The 18167-nt window shown below is 38.0% G+C and overlaps 1 protein-coding gene across 1 annotated transcript in view; it reads right to left on the bottom strand.

The window, feature by feature from the left end:
* DNAJC10 (DnaJ heat shock protein family (Hsp40) member C10) overlaps positions 1-17865 on the bottom strand; it is a 56602-nt gene extending 38737 nt beyond the window's left edge. The window contains exons 1-5 of the mRNA XM_017532771.2: positions 17372-17865; positions 16789-16845; positions 15605-15954; positions 13747-13909; positions 11667-11717 (exon numbers count right to left, since the gene is read on the bottom strand). Coding sequence (XP_017388260.1) covers positions 11667-11717; positions 13747-13909; positions 15605-15808 — 418 coding nt within the window. The 5' untranslated portion in view covers positions 15809-15954; positions 16789-16845; positions 17372-17865. The remainder of the gene's footprint in view (positions 1-11666; positions 11718-13746; positions 13910-15604; positions 15955-16788; positions 16846-17371) is intronic.
* Between the last annotated feature and the right edge of the window lie 302 nt (positions 17866-18167).

Here is an 18167-nt window from a genome sequence, read left to right as displayed (position 1 = left end):
TCACCGTGTTGACCACGATGGTCTCGATCTCTTGACCTCGTGATCCACCCGCCTCGGCCTCCCAAAGTGCTGGGATTACAGGCTTGAGCCACCGCACCCGGCCTGAAATATATTTCTTAGATAATATGACTTGAAGGTCTAAATTACTCCTTGATTTATGGGCCGCAGAATAGATTTGTGTTAGCAGGCATGAAAAAAACATTATTCTCCTTGCACATCTCTATCAGAGCTCTTGGGTAATGAGGCTCATTGTCAATGAGCACTAATATTTTCAAAGGAATCTTTTTCCCTGAAGAGCAGGTCTCAACAGAAAGCTTAAAATACTCATAAAATAACGTGCTGTCATCCAGGCTTTGTTGTTACATTTATAGAGAGCATATTTAGCCTAATTCTTAAGTGCCCTAAGACTTTTTCTAAAATGAACACTGGTTCAACCTAAGGTCACCAGCTTCACTGGCCCCTAACAAGAGTCAGCCCATCCATTGAAGCTTGGCATTGACTTCTCTCTAGCTATGAAAGTCCTAGCTAGCATCTTCTTTCAATAGAAGGCTGTTTCATTTACATGAAGAATTTGTTGTTTAGTGTAGCCACTTTCATCAGTGATCTTAGCTAGATCTTCTGGAAAACTTGCTGCAGCTTCTATGTCAGCACTTGCTGCTTCATCTTGCACTTTGATGTTAAGGAAACGACTGTTTTTCTTAAGCCTCGTGAACCAATCTCTTTTAGCTTCAAAATTTTTTTCTGCAGCTTTCCCATCTCTCTCAGCCTTCATAAAATTGAAAAGAATCAGGGCCTTTCTCTGGTTAGGCTTTCGCTTAAGGGGATGTTGTGGATGATTTGATCTACCCAGACCACTAAGACATTCTCCATGTTAGCAATATAGCTGTTTTGTGTTATCATTAGTGTGTTCACTGGAGTAGCATGTTTACTTTCTATGAAGAACTTTTCCTTTGCATTTACAATTTAACTAGAAAAAGAGGCCTACCTTTTAAGCCTATCCTGGCTTTTGATATGCCTCCCTCACTAAGCTTAATCACTTCTAGCTTTTGATTTAAAATGAGAGATATGCATCACTTCCACTTGAATACTTAGAGCCAATGTAGTTAATAATTGGCTTAATTTCAGTAATGTTGTATGTCAGGGAGTAGGGAAGCCCAAAAAGAGGGAGAGAAGGAGAAGGAAGAAGGAGCAGTCAGAATACACACAAAAATTAAGCCTGCCATCCTATGGGCACAGTCGGTGGTACTCCAAAACAATTATAATAGTAACAAAGATCACTGAGTGCAGATCATGATTACAGACAGAATAATAATGAAAAAGTTTAGATACCAAAATGTGACACAGAGACATAAAGTGAAAACATGCTATTGAAAACATGTTGAGCTGATAAACTTGCTTAACGCAGGTTTGCTAAAAACCTTCAATTTATAAAGAAAAGGGGATTTCTGCCAAGATGGCCAAACAGGAACAGCTCCGGTGCACAGTTTCCAGTGAGAGCAATGTAGAATAGGGGAGATCTCCACATTTCCAACTGAGATACCAAGTTCATCTCACTGGGAATGGCTAGACAGTGGGTGCAACCCAAGGAGGACAAGCTGAAGCAGGGTGGGGCGTTGCCTCACCTGGGAGGTGCAAGGGACCAGAGAACTCCCTCTCCTAGCCAAGGGAAGCCATTAGGGACTTTCCCTGACACTCTGGCTCAGATACTGAGCTCTTCCCATGGTCTTCATAACCCACAGACCAGGAGATTCCCTCCGATGCCTACAACACCAGCACCTTGGGTTTCCAGCACAAAACTGGGAGGCTGTTTTAGCTGTAGCAGGTTTTTCTTCTCATATCCCAGTGGCACGTGGAACACCAGTGAGACATAACCGTTCACTCCCCTGAAAAAGGGGGCTGAAGCCAGGGAGCCAAGTGATCTGGCTCAGCGGGTCCCACCCCCATGAAGACCAGCAAGCTAAGATCCACTGGTTTGAAATTCTTGCAGCCAGCACAGTAGTCTGAGCTCAACCTGGGACATTCAAGCTCAGTAAGGGGAGGGGCATCCCCAATTGCTGAGACTTGGGTAGGCGGTTTTAACCTTACTGTGTAACAAGTCCTGGGAAGTTTACAGAGCAACTGGGCAGAGCGGATGGCAGCTCAGCAAGGCCTCTGCAGGCAGACTGTCACCAGTCTCCCTTCTTGCTGGGCAGGGCATCTCTGAAAAAAGGCAGTAGCCCATCAGGGAATTATAAAGAAAGCCCTTACCTTTCTGGGACAGAGCACCTGGGAAAAGGGGCAGTTGTGGGTTCAGCTTCAGCAGACTTCAGTGTCTCTGCCAGGCAGCTCTGAAGAAAGCAATGGATCTCCTAGCACAGTGCTTGAGCTCAGATAAGGGACAGACTGCTTCCTCAAGTGGCTCCCTAACCCCCATGTATCCTCACAGGGAGACACCTCCCAGCAGGGGCTGATAGACACCTCATACAGGAGAGCTCTGGCTGGCATCTGGCAAGTACACCTCCGGGATGAAGCTACCAGAGGAAGGAACAGACAACAATCTTTGCCGTTCTGAGCCCCCACTAGTGATTCCCAGGCAAGCAGGGTGTGGAGTGAAGCACCAGCAAAACTCCAGCAGACCTGCAGCAGAGGGGCCTGACTGTTAGAATGAAAACTAACAAACAGAAAGAAATAGTTTTAACACCAACAGAAAGGACGTCCACTCAAGAGACCCAATCCAAAGGTCACCAACTTCAAAGACCAAAGGTAGATAAATCCATGATGATGGAAAGAAACCAATGTAAAAAAGGCTGAATTCTCCAAAAACTAGAATGTCTCTTCTCCTCCAAGGCATCACAATTCCTCACCAGCAAGGGAACAAAACTGGATGGAGAATGAGTGTGATGAATTGAGAGAAGCAGGCTTCAGAAGGTGAGTAATAACAAACTTCTCTGAGCTAAAGCAGCATGTTCTAACCCAATGCAAGGAAGCTAAGAACCTTGAAAAAAGGTTAAACGAAATGCTAACTACAATAACCAGCGTAGAGAACATAAATGACTTGATGGAGCTGAAAACCACAGCATGAGAACTTCATGAAGTATATACAAGTTTCAACAGCCAAATCGATCAAGCAGAAGAAAGGATATCAGAGATTGAAGATCAACTCAATGAAATGAAGCAAGAAGGCAAGATTAGAGAAAAAAGAATGAAAAGAAATGAACAAATCCTTCAAGAAATATGGGATTATGTGAAAAGACCTAATCTATGTTTGATTGGTGTACCTGAAAGTAATGGGGAGAATGAAACCAAGTTGGAAAATACTCTTCAGGATATTATGCAGGAGAACTTCCCCAACCTAGCAAGAGAGGCCAACACTCAAATATAGGAAACACAGAGAACACCACAAAGATATTCCTCAAGAAGAGCAACCCCAAGACACATAATCGTCAGATTCACCAGAGTTGAAATGATAGAAAAAATGCTAAAGGCAGCCAGAGAGAAAGGTTGGGTTGTCCACAAAGGGAAGCCTATCAGACTCACAGTGGATATCTCTGCAGAAACCCCACAAACCAAAAGAGAGTGGAGGCCAATATTCAACGCCTTTAAAGAAAAGAACTTTCAACCCAGCATTTCATATCCAGTCAAACTAAGCTTCAAAATCAAAGGAGAAATAAAATCCTCTATGGACAAGCAACTGCTGAGAGATTTTCTCACCACCAGGCCTGCCTTATAAGAGCTCCTGAAGGAAGCACTAAACATGGAAAGGAACAACCAGTACCCACCACTGCAAAAACATACCAAATTGTAAAGACCATCGATACTAGGAAAAAACTACATCAACTAACAGGCAAAACAACCAGCTAGCATCAAAATGGCAGGATCAAATTCACACATAACAACATTAACCTTAAATGCAAATGGGCTCAATGCTCCAATCAAAAGACACAGATGGGCAAATTGGATAAAGAGTCAAGACCCATTTGGTGTGCTATATTCAGGAGACCCATCTCATGAGCAAAGATACACATCAGCTCAAAATAAAAGGATGGAGGAAGATTTACCAAGCAAATAGAGAGCAAAACAAAAGCAGGGATTGCAATCCTAATCTCTGATAAAACAGACTTTAAAGCAACAAAGATCAAAAGAGATAAAGAAGGACATTACATAATGGTAAAAGGATCAATGCAACAAGAAGAGCTAATTATGCTAAATATATATGCACCCAATACAGGAGCACCTAGATACATAAAGCAAGTTCTTAATGACCTACAAAGAGACTTAGAAGCCCACACAATAACAGTGGGAGACTTTAAAACTCCACTGTCAATATTAAACAGATCAGTGAAACAGAAAATTAATAAGGATATCCAGGACTTGAACTCAGATCTGGACCAAGTGGACTTAATAGACATCTACAGAATTCTCAACCCTAAAACCATAGAATATACATTCTTCTCAGCATCACATCACACTTATTCTAACACTGACCACAAAACTGGAAGTAAAACGCTTCTCAGCAAATACAAAAGAACGGAAATCATAACAGTCTCTCAGAACACAGTGCAATCAAATTAGAACTCAGGATTAAGAAACTCACTGAAACTGAACAACTACATGGAAACTGAACAACCTGCTCCTGAATGACTACTGGATAAATAATGAAATGAAGGCAGAAATAAAGATGTTCTTCGAAACCAATGTGAACAAAGACACAATTTACCAAAATCTCTGGGACATATTTAAAGCAGTGTCTAGAGGGAAATTTATAGCACTAAACGCCCACATGAGAAGCGAGGAAAGATCTAAAACTGACATTCTAATGTCAAGATTAAAAGAACTAGAGGATCATGATCAAACAAATTCAAAAGCTAGCAGAAGACAAGAAATAATTAAGATCAGAGCAGAACTGAAGGAGACAGAGACACAAAAAAACCTTCCGGAAAAAAAAAGAATGAGTCCAGGAGCTGGTCTTTTGAAAAGATCAACAAAATAGATCACTAGCCAGACTAATAAAGTAGAAAAGAGAGAAGAATCAAATAGATGCAATAAAAAAAGATAAAGGGGACATCCCTACCTATCCCACAGAAATACAAACTATCATTAGAGAATACTACAAACACCTCTATGCAAATAACCAGTAAATAGAGAAGAAATGGATAAATTCCTGGACACTTACATCCTCCCAAGACTAAACGAGGAAGAAGCTGAATCCCTGAATAGACCAATGACAAGGTCTGAAATTGAGGGAGCAATTAATACCCTACCAACCAAAAAAAAAAAAGTCTAGGACCAGATGGGTTCACAGCCAAATTCTACCAGATGTACAAAGAAGAGCTGGTACCATTCCTTCTGAAACTATTCCAAACAATACAAAAAGAGGGAATCCTCCCTAACTCGTTTTATGAGAACATCATCATCCCAATACCAAAACCTGGTAGAGACACGACTAAAAAAGAAAGCTTCAGGCCAATATCCATGATGAACATTGATGTGAAAATCCTCAATAAAATACTGGCAAACCAAATCCAACAGCACATCAAAAAGTGTATCCATCACAATCAAGTCAGTTTCATCCCTGGGATGCAAGGCTGGTTCAACATATGTGTATCTATAAACGTAATCCATTACATAAATAGAACCAAAGACAAAAACATCTATGATTATCTCAACAGACGCAGAGAAGGCCTTCAACAAAATTCAACAGCCCTTTATGCTAAAAATTTAATAAACTACATATTGATGGAAAGTATCTAAAATAATAAGAGCTGTTTATGACAAACCCACAGTTAATATAATATTGAATGAGCAAAAACTGGAAGCATTCCCTTTGAAAACTGGCACAAGACAAGGATGCCCTTCCTCACCATCCCTATTCAACACAGTATTTGAAGATTTGGTCAAGGCGATCAGGCAAGAAAAAGAAAGGGTATTCAATTAGGAAAAGAGGAAGTCAAATTGTCTCTATTTGCAGATGACATGATTGTATATTTAGAAGACCCCATAGGCTCAGCCCAAAAACTTAAGCTGATAAGCAACTTCAGCAAAAGCTCAGGATTCAAAATCAATGTGTAAAAATCACAAGCTTTCCTATACACCAATAATACACCAATAATAGACAGAGAGTCAAATCATGAGTGAACTCCGATTCACAATTGCTACAAAGAGAATAAAATATGTAGGAATACAACTAACAAGGGATGTGAAGGACCTCTACAAGGAGAACTCCAAACCACTATCCAAAGAAATAAGAGAGGACACAAACAAATGGAAAAACATTCCATGCTCATGGTTAGGAAGAATCAGTATCAGGAAAATGGCCATACTGCCCGAAGTAATTTATAGATTCAATGCCATCCCTATGAAGCTACCCTTGACTTTCTTCACAGAACTGGAAAAAAACACCTTAAATTCCACATGGAACCAGAAAAGAGCTGGCATAGCCAAGACAATCCTAAACTAAAAACACAAAGCTGGAGGCATCACACTACCTGACTTCAAACTATACTACAAGGCTGCAGTAATCAAAACAGCATGGTACTCATACCAAAACAGAGATATAGACCAATGGAACAGAACAGAGGCCTCAGAAATAATGCCACACATCTACAACCATCTGATCTTTGACAAACCTGATAAAAACAAGCAATAGGGAAAGGATTTCCTATTTAAGAAATGGTGTTGGGAAAACTGGCTAGCCATATGCAGAAAGCTGAAACCGAATCCCTTCCTTACACCTTGTACAAAAATTAACTCCTGACCGATTAAAGATGTAAACATAAGACCTAACACCATAAAAACCCTACAAGAATACCTAGGCAATACCATTCAGGACACAGGCATGGGCAAGGACTTCATGACTAAAACACCAAAACCAATGGCAACAAAAGCCAAAATTGACAAGTGGGATATAATTAATCTAAAGAGCTTCTGCACAGCAAAAGAAACTATCATTAGAGTGAACCAGCAACCAACAGAATGGGAAAACATTTTTGCAAGCTACCCATCTGACAAAGGGCTAATATCCAGAAACTATAAAAAACTAAAACAAATTTACAAGAAGAAAACAACCCCATCTAAAAGTGGGTAAAGGAGATAAACAGACACTTTTCAAAAGAAGACATTTATGCAACCATCAAACATGAAAAAATGCTCATCATCACAGTCATTAGAGAAATGCACATCAAAACCACATTGAGATAATACCATCTCACGCCAGTTAGAATGGTGATCATTAAAAAATCTAGACACAACAAATGCTGGAGAGGAAGTAGAGAAATAGGAACACCTTTACACTGTTGGTGGGAGTGTAAATTAGTTCAACCATTGTGGAAGACAGTGTGGCGATTCCTCAAGGATCTAGAAATAGAAATGCAATTTGACCCATCAATCCCATTGCTGGTTATATACCCAAAGGAATATAAATCATTCTACTAAAAAGACACATCACACGTATGTTCACAGAGGCACTGTTTACAATAGCAAAGACTTGGAACCAACCCAAATGCCCATCAATGATAGAAGGATAAAGAAAATGTGGCCCATATACACCACAGAATACTATGCAGCCATAAAAAAGGATGAGTTCATGTCCTTTGCAGGGACATGGATGAAGCTGGAAAACATCATTTTCAGCAAACTGACACAAGATCAGAAAACCAAACACCATATGTTCTCACTTATAAGTGGGTGTTGAACGATGAGACCACATGAACACAGGGAGGAGAATATCATATACTGGGGCCTGTCGGGGGGTGGGGAGCTAGGGGAGTGGGGAGCTAGGGGAGAGATAGCATTACGAGAAATACCTAATATAGATGACAGGGTGAATGGATGCAGCAAACCACCATGGCGCATGTATACCTATGTAACAAACCTGCATGTTCTGCACGTGTACCCCAGAACTTAGAAGTATTATAATTATAATTGTCTTTTATAATAATTATAATTGTATTGTTATAATTGTCTTTTATAATTAATAATTATAATTGTATTATTATAATTAGTATTTTAAAAAGATAAAGTAAAATAAAAAATTACACATGTTAAGCAATAAAAAAGATAAATCTTTATGTAAGTATACTTAGGTATCAACTATAAATAATAAACTTTGTTAGTCAAAAAGAACAAAAGGCAGCATTTGTGAAGTGCAATAAAGCAAAGTGTAATAAAATGAGGTACACATGCACTTTGTCTCCATAGAGCACTTCTTATATTTGCCAATTTCCTGCTTATTGCTGAGTAATAAGTAAAGTTTTAATACTGTATCATCACAGCTCAATGGGATGTTATGTGTAACAGTGACCCAGAATAAAATAACTGCATTTCAAAATGCAATTTTCCACTTCTAAACTATACAACTACAGCTCCTGTCTATTAATATACATACAACTACAGTTAATAGCTTTTTTCAGCAAAGCAAAATGTAAGAAAAAGTAGACATATTTTGAGTTCCTCTTTCTCAAGCTGTCTTCAAAAGGATGCCTGCATTATGTAGATGTATTCAGAATGACTATTACACATGTGACATGTTCTAAGATTTGCAAATAATATCTAGAACTTTTTATAATGATTGATCTACTACCATAATGTGACATAAAGGGAAAAGATGCACCATATTTAACGGGAAGAAAAGAACATTTTAAAACTTTGGAAGTGGAATTTATTAATCACATTTTCTTGTCTGTACTATAGTTGAACATTTTGGAGCTATAGTCCTGGTAAAAGTGAACTATGTAATTTGGACGAACTCTCCATTACAAACAACTGGAAAACTGGACAAAGTATAAAAGACTTCTGTTGAAAGCATCAGACAGTTCACAATGCAGTGAAACATTAGGGGAGCAAGGATGGGAGGAGGTGGAAATCGGAGAGCCAATGCTTGCCACTTTTACAAAGATGGTTGACAAGCAAGAAATTAAGCAGAGTTTTCAATAGATTCATAAAGCTAGAGGGACAAAAACGAAGTTCAGGGCACATCTAAGGAAGGATGAATTGTAAAGTGACTAGTCCTGTCAAGATCTAAAACTCGGCTTTTGAAACATTTCAATCTCTGTTTGGATAAAAAAGCTCATTTGAGATTGTTAGTGGCTCTAGCCAGGAAAAAAAAACATAACTCCTCACTAAAAGAAGAGAACATAAATAACTTTGAAATAACTCTATAACTATTTTTATAAAAAACAAGACTAAGTAACTCAAACCAATAGAAACAACTGGTAATAGAAAGAGACACATAACCAAGAAGCTAATGTGATATTTATATAAGTATGAATTGATACTATTATCCATGCTTGCCATCTTCTTTCTGTTTCTCCAACTAAAACCTTCAGATCATCTTGTCTTAGCCCAGTAATATGAAGAGTATTGAGATCAGATGGAATGGTGGCAAATACAAAGGGACTTCAAAAAGTTCATGGAAAACATGCATTTTAAAATTGTTTTTGCACCAAACTAAATTCATACTAACTTGCTATAATATGTTTTAACAGGATTTAGTTTGAGGCACTAGGAAGGATAAGGCAGTTTCAAAAGATCTCTTTATCAGAACAACACGAGTTCTGCTAAAGTTGAAGCAAGAATAAACATCAAATTTATGATGAAGCTTCTGCAGAAGAATGGTGAATCACTGATACTTTATGAAACGTTTATAGGGACAATGCCCCAAAGAAATCAGTAGTTTACAAATGGATAACTCATTTTAAGAACATATGAGACAATGCTGAAGATGCAGCTTTCAGTGGCAGGTCATCCATGCTCATTTGTGAGGAAAAAATTAATCTTATTTGTGCCCTAATTGAAGATAACTGACGATTAACAGTGGAAGCAACAGCCAACACCACAAACATTTCAACTGGTTCAGCTTACCCAACTCTCATTGAAAAATTAAAGTTGACCAAACTATCCACTCAATGGGTGTCAAGACCACTGCACTCAAATCAGCTGAAGAGTGGAGCTTTTCATAGAAATTTTAAACAAGTGGGATCAAGGTCCTGAAACATTTCTTTGAATAATTATAACAAGAGATGAAACATGACTAGCTACCAGTACAATCCTGAAAACAAAGCACAATCAAAGGAATGGTTACTAACAGGTGGAAGTGGTCCAGTCAGAGCAAAAGAGCAAAGGTCCTGCCAACAGTTTTCTGGAATGCTCAATGCATTTGCTTGTCAGCTTTCTGGAGAGCCAGAGAACGATACAAACTGCTTATTCCATGATTATTTCGCCAAAGCTTTAGCAGAGCAATGCCGGGGAAAGCTTCACCAGAGGGTCCTTCTCTACCACAATGCTGCTGCTCATTCCTGTCATCAAGCAGGGCTAATTATTTATGAATTAACTCTGAAGTTTTGTGGCTGCAATTTATCTTGAACTGCCATTTGGGGTTCGATACGAACTATTAGTGGTTTTTAAGCTTTTCTGCGTAGTGACACATCTGAAAAAGTGTGAACTCATATAGAATATAACTACCAGTGAAGTCTCATTCTAGGTAGACTCATGGATTAGTAAACTTGCAAGTTTTGTTCAGCTCCTCTACCTGTAATTCCAATGTCTTCTAACCTATTGGTCTACAAAACACTTATTGATATGTTAGGAAATGAGAGACAATAAAAACCACACAGGAATAGCATATAGGTTCATATAACTCACACAACAGAGTTATGATTCTACCAGTTTGTGACATGAGCATTGGATCTATCAACAATCCAAATGAATCAAATTGTTTGGCTTTCTTTGTAGAATGTAGGGATGATGTATTCTCTATTCACTTAGAACATGTTCAAGTACAAGGCTTTTAACAAAGTAACACACTAAACAGCTATCTTGTATTTGGAGCTCACCAGCATGTTGTAAAAAATATTAAAATGTTACCCTTGGCTGAGTGTGGTGGCTCAATCCTGTAATCTTGGCTCACTGCTGCCTCCGCCTCCTAGGTTCAAGCAATTCTCCTGCCTCAGCCTCCTGAATAGCTGGATTTACAAGTGTGTGCCACCACACCCAGCTAATTTTTGTATTTTTAGTAGAGACAGGGTTTCACCAAGTTGGCCAGGCTGGTCTCGAACTCCTGACCTCAGGCGATCCACCCACCTCTGCTTCCCAAAGTGCTGGGATTACAGGTGTGAGCCACTGCACCCGGCCTAATTTTAGTTTTCTAAATTAAATATAATTGTGATAGAGCAAAATAAAATTGATTGCTTTGAAGTAGAAAAAAAATAAACCTATTATTACTGTACAAAGGATGAAACTATAAGAACCTATTCTGGTATACAACTTTCTAAAATGCAACGGAAAATGCAGAACTGAATTTTTATGGCCATTTTCACACAAGTTGCTGATCAAATTATATCTACTTAAAAAATAACTATACTTTTATCTAAAACTCTAAAATAAAAAAAGCTCTGAGAAGTTTTGCTGTTAAGTTTGTAGCAAGGTCACTTGGCATCAAAACCTGATCTGAATTGATTTAAAAATTTTTTTTAATTTGGTATACATACTTATACATTTTGCTACAGAAATATTAATATTTTTATTATAGTACACTTCCTGACATTCTACCAGAAATATTTAATATATAGTATGTTGCATATTACTGTTCAAAAATCCAAAAGATTTCTAAATTTCAAACATATATAACCCCAGGAGTTTTAGATGAGATTGGACTTGTACTGGTTTTATAAAATGTTATGCCCACAACTTACCAAATTCTCTTCTTTCCAGTGTTATGATTTCAGGATCATCATCATAAATACCTAATTTTAAAAGTACATAAAAATTAAAAAAAATCAAAACTTCAACATGAAAATAAATTGCCACATAAAAATAGATTACTCATTTTAGTCATCAAAAAAATCAAACTACTGTATTAAATCTCTAACTTGGAGAATATGCAACAATTTAAGTGAAAAAATGTAAATAAGACTATCAATATCTTTAGAGTGATCTAAAGATTCTAGAATTCTGATATGGACTCTTGTAGGTGTGTTTGTGGGAGTTCCTAATATTCACATAGTTTCACCTCCATAAAAAATTTCTATTTTTTTAAAACTTTTTATTTAAAAATAATTATGGATTCAGGAAGGTGCAAAAATATAGACTCTTTGTGCACCTTTCACTCACTTTGCTCTAATGGTGACATGTTATGTAGCTATCGTACAATATCAAAAACCAGGAAATTGAGAGTGGTACACTGTTAACTAGACCATAGACCTCATTCAATTTTCAGATTATATGGTTTTTAATACATGGTATCACCTTAGAATATCTTCTACTGTTAAAAAGCTTAGAGTATTTTGCAGAAGCAGACACAAATTATAGTATAAAATTATAGTAAAAAATTAGTAAATATAACTTTTTACCCTAATAATTAAAATTAATGAGAAAATTTCTCATTACTATATAAAATATTCAAATAATATTAATGATGCACAGGGACCAGGGGTCAGCAAACTTTTTCTGTAGAGACCATCAGTAAATATATTAGGCTTTGTGAGATAAATGATTTCTGTCACAACTTCTTGACTCTGCTCTCCAAGTGTGAAATAAGTCATATATATTATGTAAACAAGTGAACGAAACTGCACTGTAATAAAACTTTATTTATAAAAGCAAATGGCAAGCCAGATTTGGTCTATGAAATGCAATCTGCTAACAGCTGATATAGACTATTAAGGTATAGGGAATACACTTGAAAATACTATTTTGAAAAGAAAATGAGCCTTGAGAAGCAAATCCTTCAGATATGAATGTAAAATATTTCACTTACTCTAATACAGAAGCATATTCAGTTCTCAGCCTGCATTTGAGGCTAATAATTAATGACTAGTACAAATACTGGGTCTCTGAACATACCTTCCTGTCGTGATACCTGCATGTTTACTCTCTATCTTCCTTGGTTCCTTTACCTTGTTTCCTCCTTCCACCTTATTTTTTCCTTTATGTTTAAGAAAAAAAACACCTTTCGGTCCTTCCTTCTCATATGAAACCTTTATTGGTAATGTTTCAGGGTATTGACCTTAATGTCAATGGAAGGCCAACACACCTTAAAACATCAATAAGGGTTCCATAAGAGAAGGAAAGCATTTCTATTGAAGAGATCATTATTAAACTTAAAGGAAAATTTAGCCTTTCTTGGAAAATATGATGTTCTAAAATATAGTGAAATTAATATTATTCAATACCTAAAAAATACTGAAAGAAATATTTAACTACTTCTAGTGCAAATATATAGTCATACATCACTTACTGATGGCAACACGTTCTGAGAAATGTGTTTTTAGGGGAATTTTGTTATTGCAAAAACATCAGAGTGTACTTACACAAACCTAGATAGTATAGCCTACTACATACCTATGGTACAAACTTCTACAGCATGTTACTGCTGAATACTGCAGGCAATTATAACACAATGGTATGTATCTTTGTAGTTCAACATAGAAAAGGTACAGTAAAAATATGGTATTATCATTTCAAGGGACCAGCGTCCCACATAGTCAGTTGTTAAATGAAATGTCATTATTATACAGTTCATGAATTCATATTTTTTATTAAACAGCAATCCTTATTTTAAAAGTATTTAATAAGATTTGACCAATACAACTTCATATCTGTATAGATTACCTCTGTATACCAACTGACTTGCCTTTTAAATTTCACTCCCATGGTAAATTAAAAAGTGTCAAAGTGATACATATTACATATATAAGCTAAGTGGTGAAACAAAATTTGCTTTTCTTTTAATCAGATAAAAAACATTTCATAAGTAATATCGTATTACCTTACCAAAATCATAACGATAATAGTTCCAGCTTTCATACTGGCCACCTTGATTATCCTCAAGTCCCTTTTCTCCATATTTGTCATACTTTTTCCGTAGATCTTCATCTTTGAGTACTTCATATGCTCTATTTATTTTTAAAAAATCACCATGTGCATTGGGGTTATTCTGTTAAAAAAATATTGGATATAATACAATTATTTCAGACACACAATCTAAGTTTCTTCAGAACATATATGTAGGTTTAATTAACCTAGTAATTTCTGGGAGACCACAAACCAACATGAGGAGGGGTAGTATAACATGACATGAGTTAACAAGGGTTGAAATGAAATATTTTCAAAGAAAGTAAAATAAAAAAAAAAAAAAAAAAAAAAAAAAAAAAAAAAAAAAAAAAAAAAAAAAAAAAAAAAAAAAGAGTAAGAAAAGCAATGAAATAATTGACTCTTCAAAAGGTTGACAGACGTTACCAGATGATGTAAGTTATTCTTCCTAAAAAATGCAGCTGAGTGAAACTCATAAGCCTGTTGAAACCTTAATTTCATAAATACTTATCACTACTATAACAGTTATAAATCAAGAAATTTGTAGGTTATTTTTCTATTTGAGGCACAATCAACTTATTAATTGAAAAAACAATGTGCTCCAATCTATCAGATATTTACATAAAAACCGGTATCAGAAAATAACCCAAAACTGATCCCAGCACTTTGGGAAGCCGAGGAGGGTGGATCATTTGAGGTTAGGAGTTTGAGACCAGCCTGGCCAACATGGTGAAGCCGTTTCTACCAAAAACAAAAAAATTAGCTGAGCAGTAGTGATGCATGCCTGTGATCCCAGCCTGTGATCTCAGCTTCAGCAGGTGGAGGCAGGGGAATCCCTTGAGCTAGGGAGGTGGAAGTTGCAGAGATCCAAGGTGGTGTCACTGCACTCCAGTCTGGGCAAGACAGTGAGACCCATTCTCAGCAAAATGAAACAAAACAATCCAAAATTGGATTGGAAATGTTTCTTCCTTGTTACTGTGTTTCATAAAATGTGTTCCTGAAGGATGCTTTCATTTAAATAATACTTGGGTGGTAGAAGATCTACCATCCTTCATATGGAAACTTTAAACAAATGAAAATCTTAAACAGAATGCAGATCTCAGGAAGATAGTCCACTAAACAAATGTTTTAAAGAAGTATTGCTTCTCTTGCTCAGCTTTATGCACTGAAATAATCCTATTTTAAAACTTCTACTTAGAAAAAATTATACTATGATTTCTCTTTGTTAATGATGAACACTAAATCTCATTAAGAAATAATCAAATAAATTTAAAAAACCATAAAAATTAAAATGAATTTAGTTTTGAAAGCTTTACATTATTGGATATACAAATATTTATGACTGAAATTATATTCAGCTGCTCTCAAGTATTTACAAAACTTTCTAACTCTGGTTTGTGGACTTGTGCATGGGAAAATAGTGAAAGTTAAAACACGCTATTATTAGCTATTATTTCCATTTTTAAAAGAAATATTTTTTGTTACTGTTCGAAAATACTTGATCTTAACCTATTTTACTAAGAAAACTACTTCAACTATTTCACAGATATTATAGTTTGTTTGGGGGTTAACGTCTTTAATACAATTGTTGGGAATTCATTTACAAATTAAGAGGGAACTGAATTTTTGGAACTGACATTCCTTCACAGGATTCTAAGTAAACCAGAACATTTTGCTGATTTTGTTTCTAGCATACAAGTTGAATTATAGTTTTGACATATAATTATTCTTAAGCATTTGATCATTTAAAACAATTTAAGTAAATATCAAAATGTATCAAAAATACAACCAAATATTTTGAAAACAAATGTTTACCTACCGGGTTTTTATCAGGATGCAACTTTAATGCCAACTTCTTGAAAGCTTGTCTTATTTCTCTACTGCTTGCAGTTTTGGATACTCCAAGCAAACTGTAAAAATCCTGATCTGTGCCCACTAAAAGGGCCATATACACTATCAGAAAACAGAGAATGATCCTTTTCAAGTCTCTGATATAGTCATCTTGATTTAACCAGACTCCCATTCTCTTTCTTATGCAAGTTCTGATTTAAGTGAACATTAAGATTCACTGCTGGTTCCAGTTGATGTAATATGCAAATTTGAGAACTTCTGTCCACATAACTTCAAGGGTGAATCAAGCATCACAAATTTGTTCCCAAAAATGTTAATCTAAGAAAGGAAAGCAGGCAGTTAAAATACATTTTGAACTAAACAATAACAGCACAATTTATCAAAGAACATCATCAGCAATACAATTTCCTTTAAATGGCAAATCAGTGTGAATGCCCCACGCTCTATTTTTCAGTTTCTTACATCCATGTAGCTAGATTGGTGAAATCACTGAAGACAGCAGATAAAGGTCATGAGTGGTAGTAGCTAGATAGAACACACACACTCAGCAATTTATATATTGAGAAAAGACCTGAGGAGCATCAGAACATAAAGCTGGCAATAAGCTATATATCTTTCCTCTGTCTACCCAGTTTTAGTGTTGCCTTTTATACCTCTTCCTTTCAGCTACTTCTCTACCCCCTAAAGCTGTCTAATTTTCATTTTCAACAGGGTTCACTTGTTTGGGAAGGACGAGAAAGAAACATAGGGTTCTTTACTTTTCATATAACCCTACCAAAAATGGCAGATAAGTATACTGTTGTAATAGACAATATACACAGCAGTCCGTCTTTTTCCGGGAGTTTTCTCAGGAGGTGCTTATATTGAATTTAAGTAGAGGCCATTTTCTAAAATAGTAGAATAATAATTGTAAGTTAACAGTGTAATTTTATTGCAAAGTTGATGTTTGGTGTAAGCAAAAACAAAAAGAAAAGGGAATCGGTTAGACATGCTCTCTGCAGGGCAAAAACAATCACTACTTCATCATATTTCAACTGCTATATCTTAGTTCCAAATATCCGTAATGCTTTAAAAAATCTAACTCTCCTTGCACCTCAGTTTCTCCTTTTTTCATTTAATTCTAAATGTCTATTTTTAAATTTTTCTCCTTACCTGTGAACGGTCTTCAGGTCATTTCTAATATGTCCTTTTCAGTCCACAAAAATATGCCTTTGAAAAATACAATGATGCAGAGATTAACAAGTATCCAAATAAGAAAACCATCAGAAAAAGAGAGGACACAGTCTCAATCCACACTCTGAGTAAGCTGTTCCTAGCTCAGGGGTTGTTCTCAGCGTGGGTGTGGCCGAACTGCCCGTGGCCCGTGCTACGCGGCAGGTGGAAGCGCCAGATAAACGCAAGGCGAAAGCTTTCGCGTTGCTATCACTGCAGAGTGGGACAGGGGAGGGGAAAGATGGAGCAGAGGGCGAACAGGGCTGTCAAGTGTTGCTGGTGTCTGAAGTCTCAGGCCGGACTCAGAGAGAAGGGAGCCTAAGTAACAGAGAGGAAACAGCCGGGCAGAAGAAGTGTGGTGTAGAAAACAGGGAGGAGGAAGACGGGGAGCGAGAATACAATACTCAGGTCTTAGGAGCGCAGAGGAAGGGAGGTTCGGCGCGCAGCCATTCCGCCCCTCCCTGACAGAGGGCCCAGGCCACCACCGGGTCCAGCAAAGCCCTGGTCCCGGGCCCAAGCCCACCTTGCCAGCGCGGGGTCGCTTCCTGTAGCTACTCTGCCATCCTCAAACCCTGGCGGCCGTCCCCGCCTGGCCGAGCGCAACCACAGCGTGCGGGAGAGTAACACACGCACTCTCCGACTGCCCGGTCGCCGCGCACGGTTTGGGGAAGGTCCAGCCACACCGGCGACTACCAGCGCGCGGCCGGCACCGGTCGGCTCCTCACGCGCCGGTCTCCACAGCGAGCCGGGGCGGAGCCTGGCGCGGAGCATTGTGGGAAAGGCGTGGAGGACGCTGCCTGGGAAACCCGTTGCGGGCCAGAGACCTTGGCGGCAGGGTAGAGAGGGCGGTGTAGGTTTAGGTTGACGTGGCCATGTGCGCGGGATCCGGCTCCGGCTCCGGCACCAACCCGGACCTTGGGGACTTGCCGCAGCCAAGAAGCCCGCGCGCCCTCAGGAATGCGACTGGCGCCTGCAGCGGGCGGGGACTGTGGCCGGCGAAGCCCGCCTCTTCCTGCTTCCGTTGCTAGGGTGACGGGGAAACCTGGAGGGCGGGTTTTGGGGTTGAGTTCCCGGAGACTCTTTCAAAAGGAAGACGGAGCTTTGGAGGATTTGTCTGGGTGATGTTTGGGTGAGGCCAAGAGGCCAAGTTTGGCGAAGAAAGAACTTGCCTGAAGCGACACTGTTTGCAATATCAGGCTAGCGGACTGAAGAGGCAGTGGGAAACTTCAAGGAAATTAGAATATTTACAATTTTGTGTGAGCGTATTTATCAACAAACATTTGAGACTTCCACAGTATTTCCTGGCTTCTGAGTCATAC

The sequence above is a fragment of the Cebus imitator genome, unplaced genomic scaffold (genome assembly GCF_001604975.1).
Source record: "Cebus imitator isolate Cc_AM_T3 unplaced genomic scaffold, Cebus_imitator-1.0 Scaffold78, whole genome shotgun sequence".
NCBI classification, from domain to species: Eukaryota; Metazoa; Chordata; class Mammalia; order Primates; family Cebidae; genus Cebus; species Cebus imitator.
This window is presented reverse-complemented; position numbering and strand designations above follow the sequence as displayed.